At 40.6% G+C, this 17,071-nt stretch overlaps 1 protein-coding gene across 1 annotated transcript; it reads right to left on the reverse strand.

Annotated features, from left to right (window-relative positions):
* Positions 1-3,168: 3,168 nt before the first annotated feature.
* LOC138884005 (uncharacterized) lies at positions 3,169-3,852 on the reverse strand. Its single transcript, XM_070164741.1, has 2 exons — positions 3,703-3,852; positions 3,169-3,480 (listed from the first exon to the last, which is right to left on the reverse strand). The coding sequence occupies exons 1-2, from the start codon at positions 3,850-3,852 to the stop codon at positions 3,169-3,171; spliced, it is 462 nt and encodes a 153-aa protein (XP_070020842.1).
* Between the last annotated feature and the right edge of the window lie 13,219 nt (positions 3,853-17,071).

Here is a 17,071-nt window from a genome sequence, read left to right on the forward strand (position 1 = left end):
AGGTTTGAGGTAATTTGAAGGAACTGGAGCGAGGTCGCTCCTGCTGGGATAGTGGTTTCTTGCTGGTCACGTGCAGATAAAGAGTCGCTAAAACATGTATTTGTGCAAAAATTTAAATATGATGCAGATTCCTTTTGGACCATGAAAGTTGTCTTCGTACAGATCAAGGATGACGTCCTCAGACCATGATGTCCTGGGCCATGAGTTGTTCTGTGAGGGATTCACAGGCCATGAAATGATGTTCTCGGGCCATGAAGATGGTGCCTCCGAACCATGACGCCTTTGAATAATTATTTGCAACTTTTAGAGATCTTCAGGTGATGGCATGGTGTCTTCCGACTATGAGGATGATGCCTTTTATACTATGATTCCTTTATAAATTGGCAATATTTCATCACATGAGATGCAGTAATATGGTGTTACAAAAACAAGGCTTAGTCTTGTGAAATGAAGGGCAGAGCTTAGCCCAATTGAAAAGCAAATAGATAATACTAGAATGGAGCAATATTTATGCAAGGAGGGACAATGCTTAGTCCCATGCAAATGTAGAGGCAAGGATTAGCCTCATGCAGACGTGGAGGCAGGGATTAGCCTCATGCAAATATGGAGGCAAGGATTAGCCTCGTGCAAATATGGAGGCAGGACTTTGCCTCATGCAGATATGGAGGCAGGGATTAGCCTCATGTAGGTAGGGAGACATGGATTAGCCTCATGCAAGTATAGAGGCAAGTATTAGCCTCATACAGATATGGAGGCAGGGACTAGCTTCATGCAAGTATGGAGGCAAGGATTAGCCTCATGCAGATATGGAGTCAGGGATTAGCCTCATGCAGGTAGGGAGGCATGTATTAGCCTCATCCAGGTATGGAGGCAGGGATTAGCCTCATGCAGGTAGGGAGACAGGGATTAGCCTCATGCAAATATAGAGGCAGGGATTAGCCTCAAGCAGATATGGAGGCAGGGATTAGCCTCATGCAGGTAGGGAGTTAGGGATTAGCCTCATGCAAGTATGGAGGCAAGGATTAGCCTCATGCAGATATGGAGGAAGGGATTAACCTTATGCAAATATGGAGGCAGGGATTAGCCTCATGCAAATATGGAGGCAAGGATTAGCCTTATGCAAATATGCGGGACAAGGCTTAGTCCCATGCAAAGAGCGAGTAGCAAATAAAAGTAGTATATTTCTTAGCTGGAGATATATTCGGTGTCTGATGGCCATATTGATAGTGAATTTGCTTTATGTATACATGTTTACGAATGCTATCGCTACGTCAAATGTGCCTGCGTTCAAAGAAAAATTGTAAGTTTTGTGAGGGGAGGCTGGTTTGTGCTTCTGTCTGCTGGCCTTGCTTTGCTCCGTTCTGAAGGCCCTTTCGAGTTTCCCTGGGTAACACATGGCTATTACAAAAATAGAGTTTTCGAAAAATATGTAATTATTGATAAAAATAGATAGAAAATATAGTGACATATCAAGTAATTTTAGATGAACTAGTGACTGTAACACATTTTCAGAGACATTGCCGCTTCCTCATGTTAGAATTTTAAGGGTCCTCCTCAAAATTCTGCCCCAGTTTGGTAGATGATCCTTCAACTATTTGCGGGTAATGAGCCTTGAACCTTCTTCGGAATTTTGAGAATCCTTCTCAAAATTCTGCCCCAGTTTCTTAACCGATTTCTAACCGTCTGGTATGTGTTAGCATTGGCTGGACTTGCTCCGAAATTTCGAGGGTCCTCCTCAAAATCCTACCCCAGTTTATGACTTTGGGGGGAGATGCAAATTTTATTATGATATGACCGAACCCATAAGGCTGCCTACGTATCCGCTCTTAAATGGGAATCAGGTCAAGTGTAGTTCAATTACATAAGATGAGTAAATGTAAATAGTCTAAGCATAGTATCTTTTGACTGCGTCTGAATTGATTGATTTTTACCAGATTTCTCCATCCATCTCTGCGAGTATGAGTGCTCCTCCGGTTAATACCTTGTGAACCATGTAAGGACCTTGTCAGTTGGGAGATGATTTCCCTTTGGCTTCATCCTGGTGTGGGAAGATCTTCTTCAATACTAATTGTCCTAGTGCAGATTGCCTTGGTTTGACCCTTTTATTGAAAGCTCTAGACATTCTGTTCTGATAAAGTTGATCGTGACATACTGCGTTCATCCTTTTTCCGTCTATGAGGGTCAATTGTTCATAGCGACTTCTTATCCATTCTGCATCGCTGAGTTCAGCTTCATATATGATTCTTAAAGAAGAAATCTCTACCTCGGCTGGGATGACAGCCTCAGTACCATAAACCAACATGTAGGGGTTGCCCCGGTTGATGTGCAAACTGTGGTGCGGTATCCTAATAGAGCAAAAGGAAGCTTCTCGTGCCATTATTTGTGGTTTTCTACCATTTTCCTTATTATCTTCTTGATGTTTTTGTTGGCGGCTTCTATAACTCCATTCATCTGAGGTCTATAGGCTGTGTAATTCTTGTGCTTGATTTTGAAAGTCTCACATATATCTCTCATCATATCACTGTTGAGATTGGTAGAATTATCGGTAACAATGGTCTCAGGTACTCCGAACCGACAAACAATACGATCTTTAACAAAGTCTGCGATGACCTTCTTGGTTATAACTTTGTAAGATGTGGCCTCTACCCATTTTGTGAAGTAATCAATGGCTACTAGAATAAACATGTGTTCGTTTGAAGCGGTGGGCTCAATTGGACCGATGACATCCATTCCCCAGGCAGCAAAAGGCCAAGGTGCACTTGTTGTGTTTAGCTCATTTGGTGGTATACTTATCATGTCTGCATGTACTTGGCATTGGTGGTATTTCTAGACGCACATGATGCAATCCGTTTCCAGGGTCATCCAAAAGTAACCAGCCCTGAGTATCTTCTTGGCTAAGACAAAACCATTCATGTGCGGGCCACAAGTCCCAGCATGTACGTCCTCAAGTAGTTTAGAAGCCTCTTTTGCGTTGACACATCTTATTAGTCCCAAATTAGGAGTTCTCCTGTACAAATTTCCTCCGCTAGCAAAGAAGTGATTGGACAATCTCCGGAGTGTGCATTTTTGAATGTGGTTCGCATACTCCAGATATTCCCCTTTCGTCAAATACTCCTTGATGTCATGGAACCAAGGTTTTCCATCTATTTCTTCTGCGACATGAGCACATTATGCAGGATGATTATGAATCCTTACCAGGATAGGATCAATGTAATTCTTATCTGGATGTTGTATCATGGATGATAAAGTGGTCAATGCATCGGTGAACTCGTTCTGAATTTTTGGCACATGTCGGAACTCTATCTTTGTGAACCTCTTTCTCAATTCCTGCACATGGTGCAAATATGGCAATATCTTGGAATTTTTGGTAGCCCATTCTCCTTGTACCTGGTGCACGAGCAGATCTGAATCATCGATTACCAGCAACTCCTGAATATTCATGTCGGCCGCCATGTTGAGTCCTAGTATGCAGGCTTCATACTATACCATATTATTGGTGCAGGGAAATCTGAGTTTAGCAGATACCAGATAATGTTGACCCGTTTCTGACACCAAAACCGCTCCAATGCCCACTCCTTTGAAGTTTGCAGCTCTGTCAAAGAACATCCTCCAACTGTCGTATGCTTCTGTAATGTCCTCTCCTACGAATGATACCTCTTCATCAGGAAAATACAATTTCAAGGGTTCCTACTCTCCTCCCACCAGATTTTCAGCAAGATGATCTGCCAATGCTTGCCTTTTGACCGCCTTTTGAGTCATGTAGACGATATCAAACTCACTCAACAGTATCTGCCACTTGGCTAGCTTCCCAATTGGCATGGGTTTATAAAATATGTACTTCAAAAGTTCCATCTTGGATATGAGGTATGTAGTATAGGCATAGAAGCAATGCCTCAACTTCTGGGCCGTCCAAGTCAAAGCACAGCAAGTGCGCTCAAGCAAAGATTACCGTGATTCGTAAGGCGTGAACTTCTTACTCAAGTAGTATATGGCTTGCTCCTTCCTCCCTGTCTCATCATGTTGTCCTAGAACACATCCGAAGGCTCCATCCAATACAGATAGATAGAGTAGCAAAGTTCTTCGTGGTTCCAGGGGGACCAGAACTGGTGGCGTGGACAAGTACTCCTTGATTTTGTCGAAGGCTTTCTGACAATCCTCGGTCCAGCTTGTCTCGGCATCTTTCATCAGCATCTTGAAGATATGTTCTCATATGACTGTGGACTATGCTATGAAGCGACTGATATAGTTGAGAGGTCCTTGGAAACGCATCACGTCCTTTTTGCTCCTAGGTGGCGGTAACCCCTAAATAGCCTTGACTTTAGATGGATCTAACTCGACCCCTCGATGATTGGCAATGAATCCCAGTAATTTTCTTGCGGGGACCCCAAATGCACACTTTGCGGGATTCAGTTTCAAGTTGTACCTCCTTAACTTGTCAAAGAACTTTCTCAAGACTGCTATGTGATCTACGACCCTTTTGGATTTGATAATAATGTCGTCCACATACATCTCTATTTCTTTATGTATCATATCATGAAAGATGGTTGTCATTACTGTCATGTAGGTAGCCCTGACATTCTTGAGACCAAATGGCATCATCTTGTAGCAGTACACTCCCCATGGTGTAGTAAAAGCAATTTTCTCCACGTCTTCTTCGTCTATCCAAATCTGGTGGTAGCTTGTGAAGCAATCCACAAAGGATTGGAGTTCATGCTTGGCGCAATTATCGATCAGGATGTGTATGTTTGGCAGTGGGAAGTCATTCTTGGGACTTGCTCTATTTAAATCCCGATAGTCAACACATACTATGACTTTCCCATATTTCTTCGGTACTGGCACAATGTTAGCTAACCAGGTTGGGTACTCAATGACCCTGAGGACTTTGGCTTTGATCTGCTTGGTAACCTCCTCCTTCATTTTCAGGCTCATATCTGGCTTGAATTTTTAGAGTTTCTGCTTTACCGGCGAACACATGGGATTAGTAGACAACTTGTGAGCCACTATGGACGTGCTCAAACCAGTCATGTCATCATAAGACCATGCAAAAATGTCCTCATATTCCTTTATAAAGCGGATGTACTCCTCTTTCTCTGTTGGCGATAAGTGAATGCTGATGCAAGTCTCCTTGACGATCTCAACATTTCCCAAATTTACTGCTTCGGTCTCGTCCAGGTTGGACTTAGGCTTATTCTCAAAATTTTCAACCTCCCTGACAACTTCCTCAAGTATCGTCTTCTTCATCCAAATCACTATTCTCATGTTGCGTTATCTCGTTACATGTCACAGTCACTGGTTCATCAGGAAAAGTAACAATAACGTTGTGGAAAGAAAAAGATGAAAGATAATAATAAATAATAAAGAGCAATGCATTTGATTAATACTTAAAACATACGAATGAGTACAGCTCGATGAGTCGAGCATTTATTTTGAAACAAGTGAATCTTAAAAACAAATCACTTAAAATCTTAAATGCCTAGAATGGCTATAGGAATAAAATCTGCCAAGCTACCTAGGGACTCGACGGGCCTGGGATGGTGTGGCGGGCCAGTTCCTGAGAATATTTCCCTTTTCCACGGTCTGAATGGTGAGGCCTTCTTCCTTCTCCTCCTCAATTATTGCAATGCAATCCATGTCTTCGTCCTCCAAGAACAAATTCCTCAGCCCCGCTAACGCTTCTTCTTCTGTAGTTCCCCATATTGTATCAGTTTGGTGAAAAGTCTAATTAAGATGCGGCACCGGTTGCTCGAGAGGGTAATAAGGTCCGCGCCATGGAGGCGACCAATCATTATACTCTTTCCATGTGTACTGATATCCGAGACTAAAGGTAGTACCATGACCCCTCAGCCGTATCGATTTAGCGATACCCTGGAGATTCTTTCCAAGCCCTTTGCCGGGTTCATACCCAGACCATGCTAGTATGCTTTTTATTTTGCTGCTCCACCATTTGTCTTTCTCAATGGCGTTGACATGTTCAATGTGATGATAGGTTTCTTATCCTAGCCTTCTTCTGCTTTCGATAACCAGGATGGTTTGGCTGGTGTAAATAGGGTTACTCTTATCTCTGTGAATGATCACTTCCCGACGGTTCCATTCAAATTTCACGACTTAATGTAGTGTAGAAGCTACAACCCCATCGGCGTGTATCCATGGTTGACCTAACAAAAGATTGTATGAGGCCGATATGTCGAGCACTTTAATTCAACGCCAAACCAAGTTGGCGCCATCTGTAGACAAAGTTTAATTTCCCCGATCGTGGCCCTTTGAGATCCATTTAAAGCTTTCATGTTCATGCTTCTTGCCCGTATTTCATGAAAACCTTTGTCCAACCTTTTTAGAGTATCCAACGAACAAATATTGAGGTTGAACCTCCATCAATCAAGACCCTGGCAATGAACTTATCTTCAAATTGTTCTGTGATATGCAATGCTCTATTGTGATTCAACCCTTCAGGCGGAAACTCATCTTTGTGGAAGATTATCTTATGACTTTCCAGCCCCTGCCCTACCATATTGTCCATCTCCCCGCATGTGATATTGTTGGGCATGTAGGCTTCACTTAACACATTTATCAAAGCATTCTTATATGCCTCTGAATTTTGCAACAGTGATAGTATGGATATCTGAGCTGGGGTTTTGTTCAAATGATCAATGACAGAATATTCCTTTGCTTGCACTTTCCTCGAAAGGTCATCTGGTCCTGTTTCAATGACAGACTGCTTGGCAGCAACATCCTTACTTGGTCCTCCCAAGTGTTCAGGTGTATAGATTCTCCCGGTCATGGTCATTCCTTGCACAACATCAGATTCCCCCATTTTTGCCTTCCCTTTTCGTTTAGCCTTGTTAACATAATCCCAGGGTATTGATTTTGAGTTGAAAGGAGGTGTGGTTGATACTGTCACCGTGAAAGGTGTGGCCACTTCTACTTCAAATGGAATAGGGGTGGCCGCAAACGGAGCTACCTATACTTCGAATAGAACTGATGCAGTTATCTCAACTTCGATTGCTGACTGAGTGTGTACTACAATGGGAGTGAGTGTGACTGCAAGTTTGAAGTCATCGCCTTCTCGAATAAGCCCGATTGATCCCTCAGGATTCCACTCTTCGTTCATCTCTATCACATGTACCCCATTACCTCTATGATTAAGGAGAGGGTTGTTGCGGACATTGGGCATGGCTTCCTTCACCTGTATGACTTTGTTGTCAATCAGCGTCTGGATCTTGTCTTTCCACATTCGACATTCGTCAATGGTGTGCCTTTTCATACTAGAATGGTATGCACAGGTTTTGTTTGGGTTAACCCATTGAGATGGGTTCTCTAATGCCACAGCAGGAATAAGGGTGACATAACCAGCGACTTTCAATCTTTCATACAGCTGGTCGATGGGTTCAACAATAGTAGTGTACTGTCTGGGTGGCTTACAGTCAAAGTTTGGTCGTGGTCTTGGAAAATTTTAGTGAGTTGGAGGTGATTGGAAATGGGATGGTTGGGAATTGTAGGTGTGATAGGCAGTGGCTGGTTAGGAATATCTGGGAGATAAGGGTTAATGTGTGGGTGGTGGTGCTTGGTATGTGGGTGGAGGTGTCTGATATGTGGGTGGATGTGTTTGATATGTAAGTGGAGATTTTGGGCCTTGAGCTACCATTACTGCTCCAACATCTCTTCTCTTTGATATGTCGGCTGATTGCAATACTTTATTTGTGGCCTGTAATGCCTCAAAATTCGTTACCATCCCGCTTTTGATGCCTTCATCAATTTTTTCCCTAAGCTTGATGATATTAGAGAACTTATGGTTTTCAATAACCATCAATCTTTCATAATATTGCGGATCCTATGCTCTGACGAAGAACTTGTTCATCTATTCCTCATCCAAAAATGGTCTGACCTTGGCCGTTTTCGACCTCCGACAAGTAGCATACTCGCGGAAAGTTTCGGTGGGTTTCTTCTTAAGATTCTGGATATAGAAAACATCTGGTGCATTCTCTTTATTGAACCTAAACCGGTCCATGAAATCCGACGCCATACTCACCCAATTGGACCATTTCTTGGGATTTTACCTGATGTACCATGACAAAGCATCTTCAGTAAGACTCCTCATAAAGAGTTTCATCCTGATCTTTTCATCTTTCCCGACCCCGACAAGCTTGTCACAGTAGGTCCTCAGATGAACCCTGGGATCACCTATACCGTCAAACATCTCGAACTTGGGAAGTTTGTATCCCTCTGGCAGTTCTACGTCTGGCTATATGCATAAGTCTTCATAATTCAAACCTTATATTCTTTTGCCACCCTCGACACCCTGAACCCGACTTGTCAACTTCTTAAGTTCTTCAGCTATGTTTTTGATAAGCAGGTCCTTCTCAGCGGATTCTGGTGTATAGGAACTTGGTTGGATAGAGTGAGGTATGGTTTCTACATATATGGGGTTGTTTTGGTGAGTGCTAGGTGCCTGGGTGTAATGGTAGTCATTGGTTGAGTTTTGAGGATCAAGAATGGGTTGTATTGTGTTCTAGGGAGTGTGATAAGTGGCAGTTAGTGGGTATTGAATTGGTTGATGGTGGTGTTATGGCGGAGTTGGTACCGGTAAGGGGTTGAGATTTTGAGGTGGGGTTGCATATTGATGTGGTACAGGAAGGTTTTGTGGGTGTTGGTTTGGTGTGTTTTGAGGAGGTGCTGGGTTCTTTGTGTTTTGTTGGTTGATGTCGGGGACATTCAGGGTGAGTGATAAGTTTTCCAACTTTCGGACCTACTCAAGCTCTCCCTATAGATCCAATATCTTTTGTTCTAACCTCAAGACTAGATCATTTGGTGCCGGAGTACTTCGACCATCTGAAGCTTCTGTGTTCTCAGCATTATCCTTTCGAATACCACTTAAGTCGTCCATTTTTGCTTTTCCTTTGCCTTTCATATTACTTAGAGGAGGATGAGGTGGATGGCCTCTAGATCTAGTGTGATATGCTGACAATGCTAGTATGAGCGAATCAACCTTAGGGGATGGGAATAAGAAATAAAGAAAAACAAAAGGTAAACAAATCAGTAAAGATTCTGAAATGTTTGCGATATTTAAACACATATTTCGGGAATGTAAATTCTTGTCCTAATTTGGGAGCCTCGTTGTGCTCGAGGTAGGCCTGGCGACAAATAAATTTGGAGAAATTTAGTGCCAATAATTGCCTCATTTCATTAAAGTAAAAGTAAACAAACCAAAACAAAACTAAATAAGATAATGTCACTAATGTCTCTTGGCCTTATTACATTTGAAAGGGAAGCAAATAAATCTAATTTACTTGGTCCCAGAAGGACCCTCTTTATACTGGATGCTCTTGTCGATCAACTCTCCTAACTCGCGCAGGTTCAGCAACAGGAATGCTCTTGCAAGATGCCCTCCTTCGTTTCCTTCAGAGTTCTGGCAGTCAATGAACCTTTTTCTTATCTTCCATTCCAACTCCATCAAACTGTGCTCCAGGTATTCCACCCTCTAGCTAGATTTAACGGCTCTTTCTTTCCATTCATTAATCATCACCATGTCAGTTTTGTGCAGTGCCATATGCTCGGCTTTAGACTCTCGAACTCTTTTCCGCAGCTTGTTGTACTTCACCTCGACTTCAGCAACCTCGTCTATGACCCTGTTTCCTGGCCCAGCCCTTGGCTCAACGACCCCAGTTATGTTGTCCTCCAACCACGAAGGGTAAAGGTATGAGTGGCCCGCGTGATATCGGACTGGCTCAATAGTATTTTTCTCCACAATAATCTTTAAGCTCCACATGTGTTGCGCTTCATTATTATACGGGATGGCGTCACCTTGGAAATTGGCCCTAAAGTGACACATTTTAGTGACCCGTGGTATGATTTGTCTCCTTTCTGCTTGTCTCATAACCATGCGAGGAGCGTAAGGATATATGCCCCTCAACCCGATCAACACCAAGTGTGGAAAATCCCTAGATCTGATGATGAATTCGTTAGTAGGGAACCAGTCAAACATCCACTGGACTTGATCCTCAGTCAAATTTTTGAAAAGTTGTACACATCCCACAGCGTCCTCTGGCTGAGCAAACATGTCTGGAATATAGTTCATTCTTTTGGGATGATAGAAGGATATATGATCATTCCACGGCCTTCGCGGAAATTCTTAATGGTATTGTTCCTTCTGTAGATGTTCCAACAGCTAGACCTGTAGCACCAAGTTGCAACCCTCGAAGAACCTAAACTCTTTCTGACATCGCTCCAAAGCCTAGTACATGTCTACAACGATCATAGGGATGATAGTGTATGTCTTTCCCTCGATCTGGTCCATCAGAGTTTTGGTCATCATGGCCAACCTAGTATGGATCTTATCCCCCTGGATTGGGAATACCAGCATGCCCAAGAAATACATAATAAACACGAAGACCCTACGATGAATCCAACCTAAATAAGTGATTGAGAACTCATCATCAAAAATACGGTAGGAGCTGCTGTGACCGTATCTTTCATAAAGGAACTCAAAGGGTATGTAGGAGTCCTTTAGGCATTTCAAGTTATCATTCTTCTTCAGCCCCACCATTTTTAGAAATCCCCTAGCAATGTGATTTTCAGGTGCCAATAGATTAGGACTATCCCAAGGTAACCCAGCAAATCCTCCTATCTCTTCTAGAAGGGGTGTCATTTCTATGTTCCCAAAACGGAACACAACCCTTTCCTTATCCCAAAACATAGTTGCAGTCTCAATCAACATTTTGGTGAGATAAAGGTCCATCAAAGAATGTAAGTTTCTTAAGACTCGTTTCACATGGTTTTGGTTACATGAAGGAAGATCCTCCCACCAATCTAGCAAAAGTGAGGGTGTGCTAACTATACCGAATCTGGGGACCTCATGCCTCATTTTCTGCAAAACAAAGAGAGTTAGGCCCTTTCCCCCTCCAGATTCATCTATTTATTGAGTAATGATTAGCATATTGGCACTTATTTCTCCAAATTAATGCACATAATCGTGGTTACGTCCGTTGGGATAATGGTAAACCTGATGGACTTTTAGACAAGGCTTGTCTTAATGGGTTATTATGCGGACGACATATTAACCCGGCTAGGATTGACCATGATGCATGTACAATTTAATTAGAGTAAGGCTGCTATAGAGGTCTAGACTGGCACCCTCAAACGGATAACTTGAGGGGGAAAGACACGGAACCGTCGAACGCACCGCTAATAGACTAATTTTACTGCAAATACGCCTTTCCGAATTTAAAGGGTGATATATAGGAAGAGCGCAAACACTCATCAAGCGTTGCTATAGGATTAATTACACACGAGTGGAACATGATGTTGAGCATGATTTATGCCGCAATAAAGAGCATGTTGTCAAGTATTTGCACGTAAGAAAAATGGTAAATGCAGTATTTAAATAATTGAAGGATAGTTACAGAAAAGAAAACAAAGAGACAAGTCAGTTTCAGGAATAAAAGAATCATAAATACTTGAAAAATAGACAGTTAGATTGAAATAAGGAGAAAGGATACGTGGGATAGAGCATGCTTGGACTAATTCACAAAAGATAATTTCGTTATGGTAAGAGCCTAAAAATATCCCCAGCAGAGTAGCCATGTTGTCGCGCCACCTTTTTTCCCCTTTTGACGGGGAAGTCCGGGTATCGACATTCATGGGGGAAATAACTCGTTTCCTTTTGGGAATTGGGTATTTGAAGAGTCGCCACCTAACGGATTATGGTGCGTTAGGGCACCTAAAGTAATTAACTCATGGACTAGTTTGCATTACCAGAGATTTAGGGTAAGGGCTCGAAATAACCTCGAGGGGAAGGTGTTAGACACCCCTCGCGGTCCACAACGGTGGGTCCCAGCCGAACTTAAACTATGTGAATTAGTCATTATAATAAATAAGCAGTTTTAACACGTACTTGGAAGTAAATGCATGTTTTGACATTCTAAGCACATGTATGATTCAAGTAATGAAACAAGGGGAAAAGGCTTGAACAAGTTGCACATATATAAAGAAAAGTAAATTTATTTAAACAATGGGAGTTAGGAAAGAGGGGTCCTAGGTTGGTTAGCCTACAGGATCGTACCCATACAATGCCTGGTAATCACTCCTCAATGAGAGGCTACACGTGACATTAGCGCATAGTCATCATATCCTTACTACCCAATTCCCTCCGTTTGGTCATAGCCTAAAGAGTTCTAGAAACCTTAAAAGATACCATATGCGTGCACTACCCGTCCCTTCCTTGTGGCCCTGGAGGTATTTAGGACCTCTAATTTAGGTAGTTCTAGACCATCCTAAGGTACTTAAAGGAGAAAATCTAGGCGCCAATCAAAAATAGTTAGGACTGCATTAAAAAGAACAACTAAAGGCTCACATTTTTACCTCCACAGACAGAACAAGTAAGTGCACGTATCAAACAACAGTTTCAGGCATTTAAAAACCTTAGATCATGATATCTAGGTGAGCAGAAAGTATACAACATTGAATTAGAACCAGAGTGTCAAAGACATGTTTAGTTGCCTACTGATTTTCGATAGATGAATATGAGCAGTCACATATAACAGAGCATAGTTTTATAGTTGCTGGATTTTAATCGCCCTACAGGCTTGCCTAGGAATATAATAGTGATGTCCTATGAGCATGATATCTATTACTGATTAGGAATGCAGTAAAACAATAAACAATTTTTAAACGGACAATTTGGATCCTATAGGCATTCTTTCTAGCAATATTATTTAAGACAACATTGAAAACTTATTAAAAAAGTGGACAAATTAGTTAATTAAACCGATTTAGAATAGACATGAATTAAACTGGTTTTCTAACTAAACCAGTTTTAAGTCCTATAGGCATGCTTTCTAATTAAACATAATGTGAAGCAAGCAGAATTCATTTGACCAAAGTGAAACCCCTATAGGCATGATTTCTATTAAAACTAATTTTAACTCCTATAGGCATGGCATCTAACTATTAAAAGTTGATTTAGATCCTATAATCATGCTTCTAATTGCGTGGAAGTAAAGCAAACATAACTTATTTAAACCAAAGCAGATCCTATAGGCATGTTATCTAACAAACACATTTGAATTAACATGGACCCTATAGTCATAATATCTACCCAACTTTACCCACAGTATATAACTACCCTCCCTTTTTCACTAATCACCCCACTGTTTGTTTACAAAAGTTATTAGACCAAGAACTGAATATTAATTACATAAATAGTGCAGAAATTAAGCTATAGGGAGCCTGAAGTAAGCCTAAAGATTGCTTATCTCCAGTAGTAAGTGAAAATAAATAATGGTTTGAAAGAGTTTAAAAGAAAGGTCTTAGGACAGAAAAGAACTTCTGAAAACCATTAGTGATAGAATAGTTTGAGAAAGTGTAAAGAAAATAATTTTGCAATTAGAACACAAGTCATAAAACAAACAGTTTTAGGGAGTACTTTGGCAAGCAGCCTTCACACAAGGGAAGAGGGATTGGGAACATAGAGAGTACACCTTAATAGGCAAACAAACAACATGATATATAGAGTTTTGAGGTGGTTCTATAGAACTAGTAGGTAGAATGAAGGTTATGCAGCAAAGATCATAGCAGAAACATGTCGAAGCCATTATAGGGAGAGTAACTAACTTAGCAGGAGTGAGGTAGAACATGCAAAGACTTAGATGGGCATTCTAGGCAAGTATTAATAGGTGACGGCATGCTAATTACACAAAGGCAGAGTCTAGGCATGCTATATAAACAGTAGTCAGTCAAACAGGCTTAGTGTCATATGTAGACACGTTAAACAAGATAGCAGATAAGCAAGTAAAGTGAAAACACGCTAATTACAAATTTGAATAGGCAGTATTATGCATTCTTGGTAAGCAGTAAACATGCAAGAATGTACTCAGGCCATATGGACTAAAGCAATAAGTAAACACATAGGCTTTGATTCTTAAAATTAATAAGAAGCATACCTAGTTAAAGAAATAAAAAACACAAGATGTGAGAAAGGTATTGTGCAATTTCCAGCCTTGGCTTGTAGCCGGCTAGTTAAAGAAATGAAAAACACAATATGTGAGAAAGGTATTGTGCAATTTCCAGCCTTGGCTTGCAGCCAGCTAGAACAACAGAGGTCACAAGTAGCAAGGAGAGCAGAGAGAGCCTTTTAGAGTGTAAAGTGGTAGTTTTGAACTATTGTTTGTGTCAGAAGTTAAAATAAGAGGGAATTTATATAATAGCTCAAGAGTAGAGCAAATAAGGTAAAGCAATCAACAATCAGTAATCAAGGAATTTCAGAATCAATTACACGAAGATTCAGCATAATTTTCTCCCTTAATTAAGGAAAAATCAACCAACGGTAATGACCGGGACTAAATAAAGCAACAGGTTCAATCAGACCAAGTAAAGAAGTAAGAATCAAAGATCTTATGAATGAAAGGAGTTCCAATTAAAACAAAGAACTTCAGAATAGAGATTCAAGGTTTTAATTAAGGAAAGGAATCATGCAAAGAATCAGCAAGTATCGCGGACTTCAAATAAGGCAAGAAAGAAATAGTCAGGAAACAGATTGATAAATCAAGAATTCAATCAACACTGATTTAAGGGTGAAAATATAGGTTTACCATGAACAGCCAAAATGAATATAAATATATAGAATCAGTAGAAAAATCGAACCAAGGATCTTAGTAGAGGCATATCAAGATAAAAATCGCAAGACATATAATTAGCTAAAGAAAAATTACAAGAACTAAAGAAATGACAAAGTCAGCATACAAGTAACTCAGAAACCAAACAAAAATGTCGAAAAATTAGGGATTTTAGTATAAACGAGTTAAGGTTAGAGCAAACCTGACGAAATTAGTCAAGACACATAAGAAGCAGAAGATCATACACTCAAAACTATCAAACATTTTTGGAAAAGAATTTTTTGGGAAACCCTAGTTTAGGAAAATGGAAAACCATTCGAAAATTAGAAGATTCTTGTAAAATCAGAATTTTTTTGTAAAAAACATACGAAATTGGTTCAAACATCTCAGATCTATACAGATCTAAGAAGTTAAGAAGGAAGAATTTAGAGTTTCGAGAAGAACAACACATAGGTGAAGAATCAAGCTTAGAAACCCATAGATCTAAGGCGATATAGGAAGATCTTACTAAGAATCAAACCGGAACAGCCTAAAACCAGGTGAGAAAGGGCCATAGATGCAAGCAGACTAACCCTGGTCCCTTGAGGACCCTGGGGATGGTGATACCAGTAGAGGAGAGGCCGTTAGAGGCCTGGGGGTGGTGAGAAACCACCATGAATAGCCATAGATGAGTGACGACAAGGTCCCATTAGGGTTAGGTTTTGAGAGCGTTAGAGAGGAAATGGATTTCAGGGTGGCTGTGTGGGTGAGAATGATCGGGTTTGGGGTGGGGGGTCATTTAGTTTAATTTAGGAAAGGGTTAATTGAGGCCGTTGATCTCTGTGATCAACGGCCGAGATTGAAAGAGTTTGGGGCCAGGTCGGGCATTAAGGTCTGGGCTTGGTAGGTTTAAGTTAAAATTGGGCTGGGTATTGGGTCAAATTAGGATCAGAATTGAATAAAAAATAGGGCCAGATTTTAAATAGCCAATTTTAATGACTAAATAATTTATAAAAAATATTATATGAGTACCAAAAATATCTTTGTTTACTAAAATGATTTAAAATAATTATTTATCATATTAAAAATATAAAAGATCATTTTATGCATAAATAATGTAATTATACATTAATAAAGGCTATTATTGCAAAGATGTGTAATTTAGCCTAAAAATATAAATCTAATTACAAAAAATGCACTAAAATATTTAAACACTATGTTGGCATAAATAATAAATTTAGATGGATAAATCATCGCAAAAGTAATTTGAAGGAAAATTATTGTATATTTATATAATAAAAGAGAAGAAATAAATTGATTTGGGGCTTTTAAAACTATAGAAAAATTATGAAAATACTTATGCATGCTTATAACTACACATGTACTATTTGAATGTATATATATATATATATGTATTAAAAATATTTGAGAAAAAATTGGGTATCAATACCGGGTCATGGGTCCCACACCCATAATGAAGGCGTGTGCTATAGCACACGAAAATCTGGGAATCAGGCTGATTTCTTGTTTTTCGGCCTTAAAATGCCAAAAATGAGGATTGATTATGGCAGGGCGGTCACTATGGTTCCTTAGGTCGTATTTGATGGCCGAGGAAACTTCTTGGCAATCCAGATTCTGGGCCCCTGGCCTATATGGAAGACGTGGGCTATATCATATGAAAATCTTGGAATCGGGCGGAATTCATAATTTATGATAGTAAAATACAAAAAAACAAGGAACAGTACTAGTAGCACAGTAACTATGGTTCCATAGGTCATATTTTTTGGCTTGGAAATATTTTAGGTGATCGGGGCCCGAGAGCCCGTGCCCTTGCGGAAGGCATGGGCTATAGCACACAAAAATCTTGAAATATGGGCGGAATTCAAGTTTAATGGCCGTAAAACACCAAAAAATTAGGAACGGTCATGTCGGGGAAGTGACTATGGTTCCTTAGGTCGTACTTGATGGCCCGAAAATTTTTTGGGCGATCCAGGTCCGGGGCCCCGGGCCGCCCATGCGGAAGGCGTGGGCTATAGCACACGAATATCCGGAAATCATGTGAAATACTAATTTTATGGCCGTGAAATGCCAAAAAATGAGAAACGATCATGGCGAGGCAGTTAATATGGTTCCTTAGGTCATATTTGATGGTTCAAAGTTTTTTTAGGAGATCCAGGTCCGGGGGTTCTGGCCTGTGCGGAAGGCGTGGGCTATAGTACACGAAAATTGGGAATTAGGCGAAATTCTAGATTTATGGCCGTGGAACGGCAAAAAAATAAGGAACAATCATGGAGTGGATATGACTATTGTTCCTTAGGTCATATTTGATGGCCAAGAAAAATTTTAGGCAATCCGGTTTTGGGCCCATGTAGAAGGCTTGGGCTATAGCACGAAAATTTAGGAATCAGGCGGATTTCTAGTTTTATCATCGTAAAATGCCAAAAAATAAGGAATGGTCATGGAGGGGCAGTGACACTGGTTCCTTA

The sequence above is a fragment of the Nicotiana sylvestris genome, chromosome 12 (genome assembly GCF_000393655.2).
Source record: "Nicotiana sylvestris chromosome 12, ASM39365v2, whole genome shotgun sequence".
NCBI classification, from domain to species: domain Eukaryota; kingdom Viridiplantae; phylum Streptophyta; class Magnoliopsida; order Solanales; family Solanaceae; genus Nicotiana; species Nicotiana sylvestris.

Coding starts and splice junctions, on each gene's coding strand:
- LOC138884005 (XM_070164741.1), bottom strand. CDS start 3,852: ATGGAACTTTTGAAGTACATATTTTATAAACCCATGCCAATTGGGAAG. Junction 3,481..3,702: donor ATCATCTTGCTGAAAATCTG/GTGGGAGGAGAG, acceptor AATATGGTATAG/TATGAAGCCTGCATACTAGG.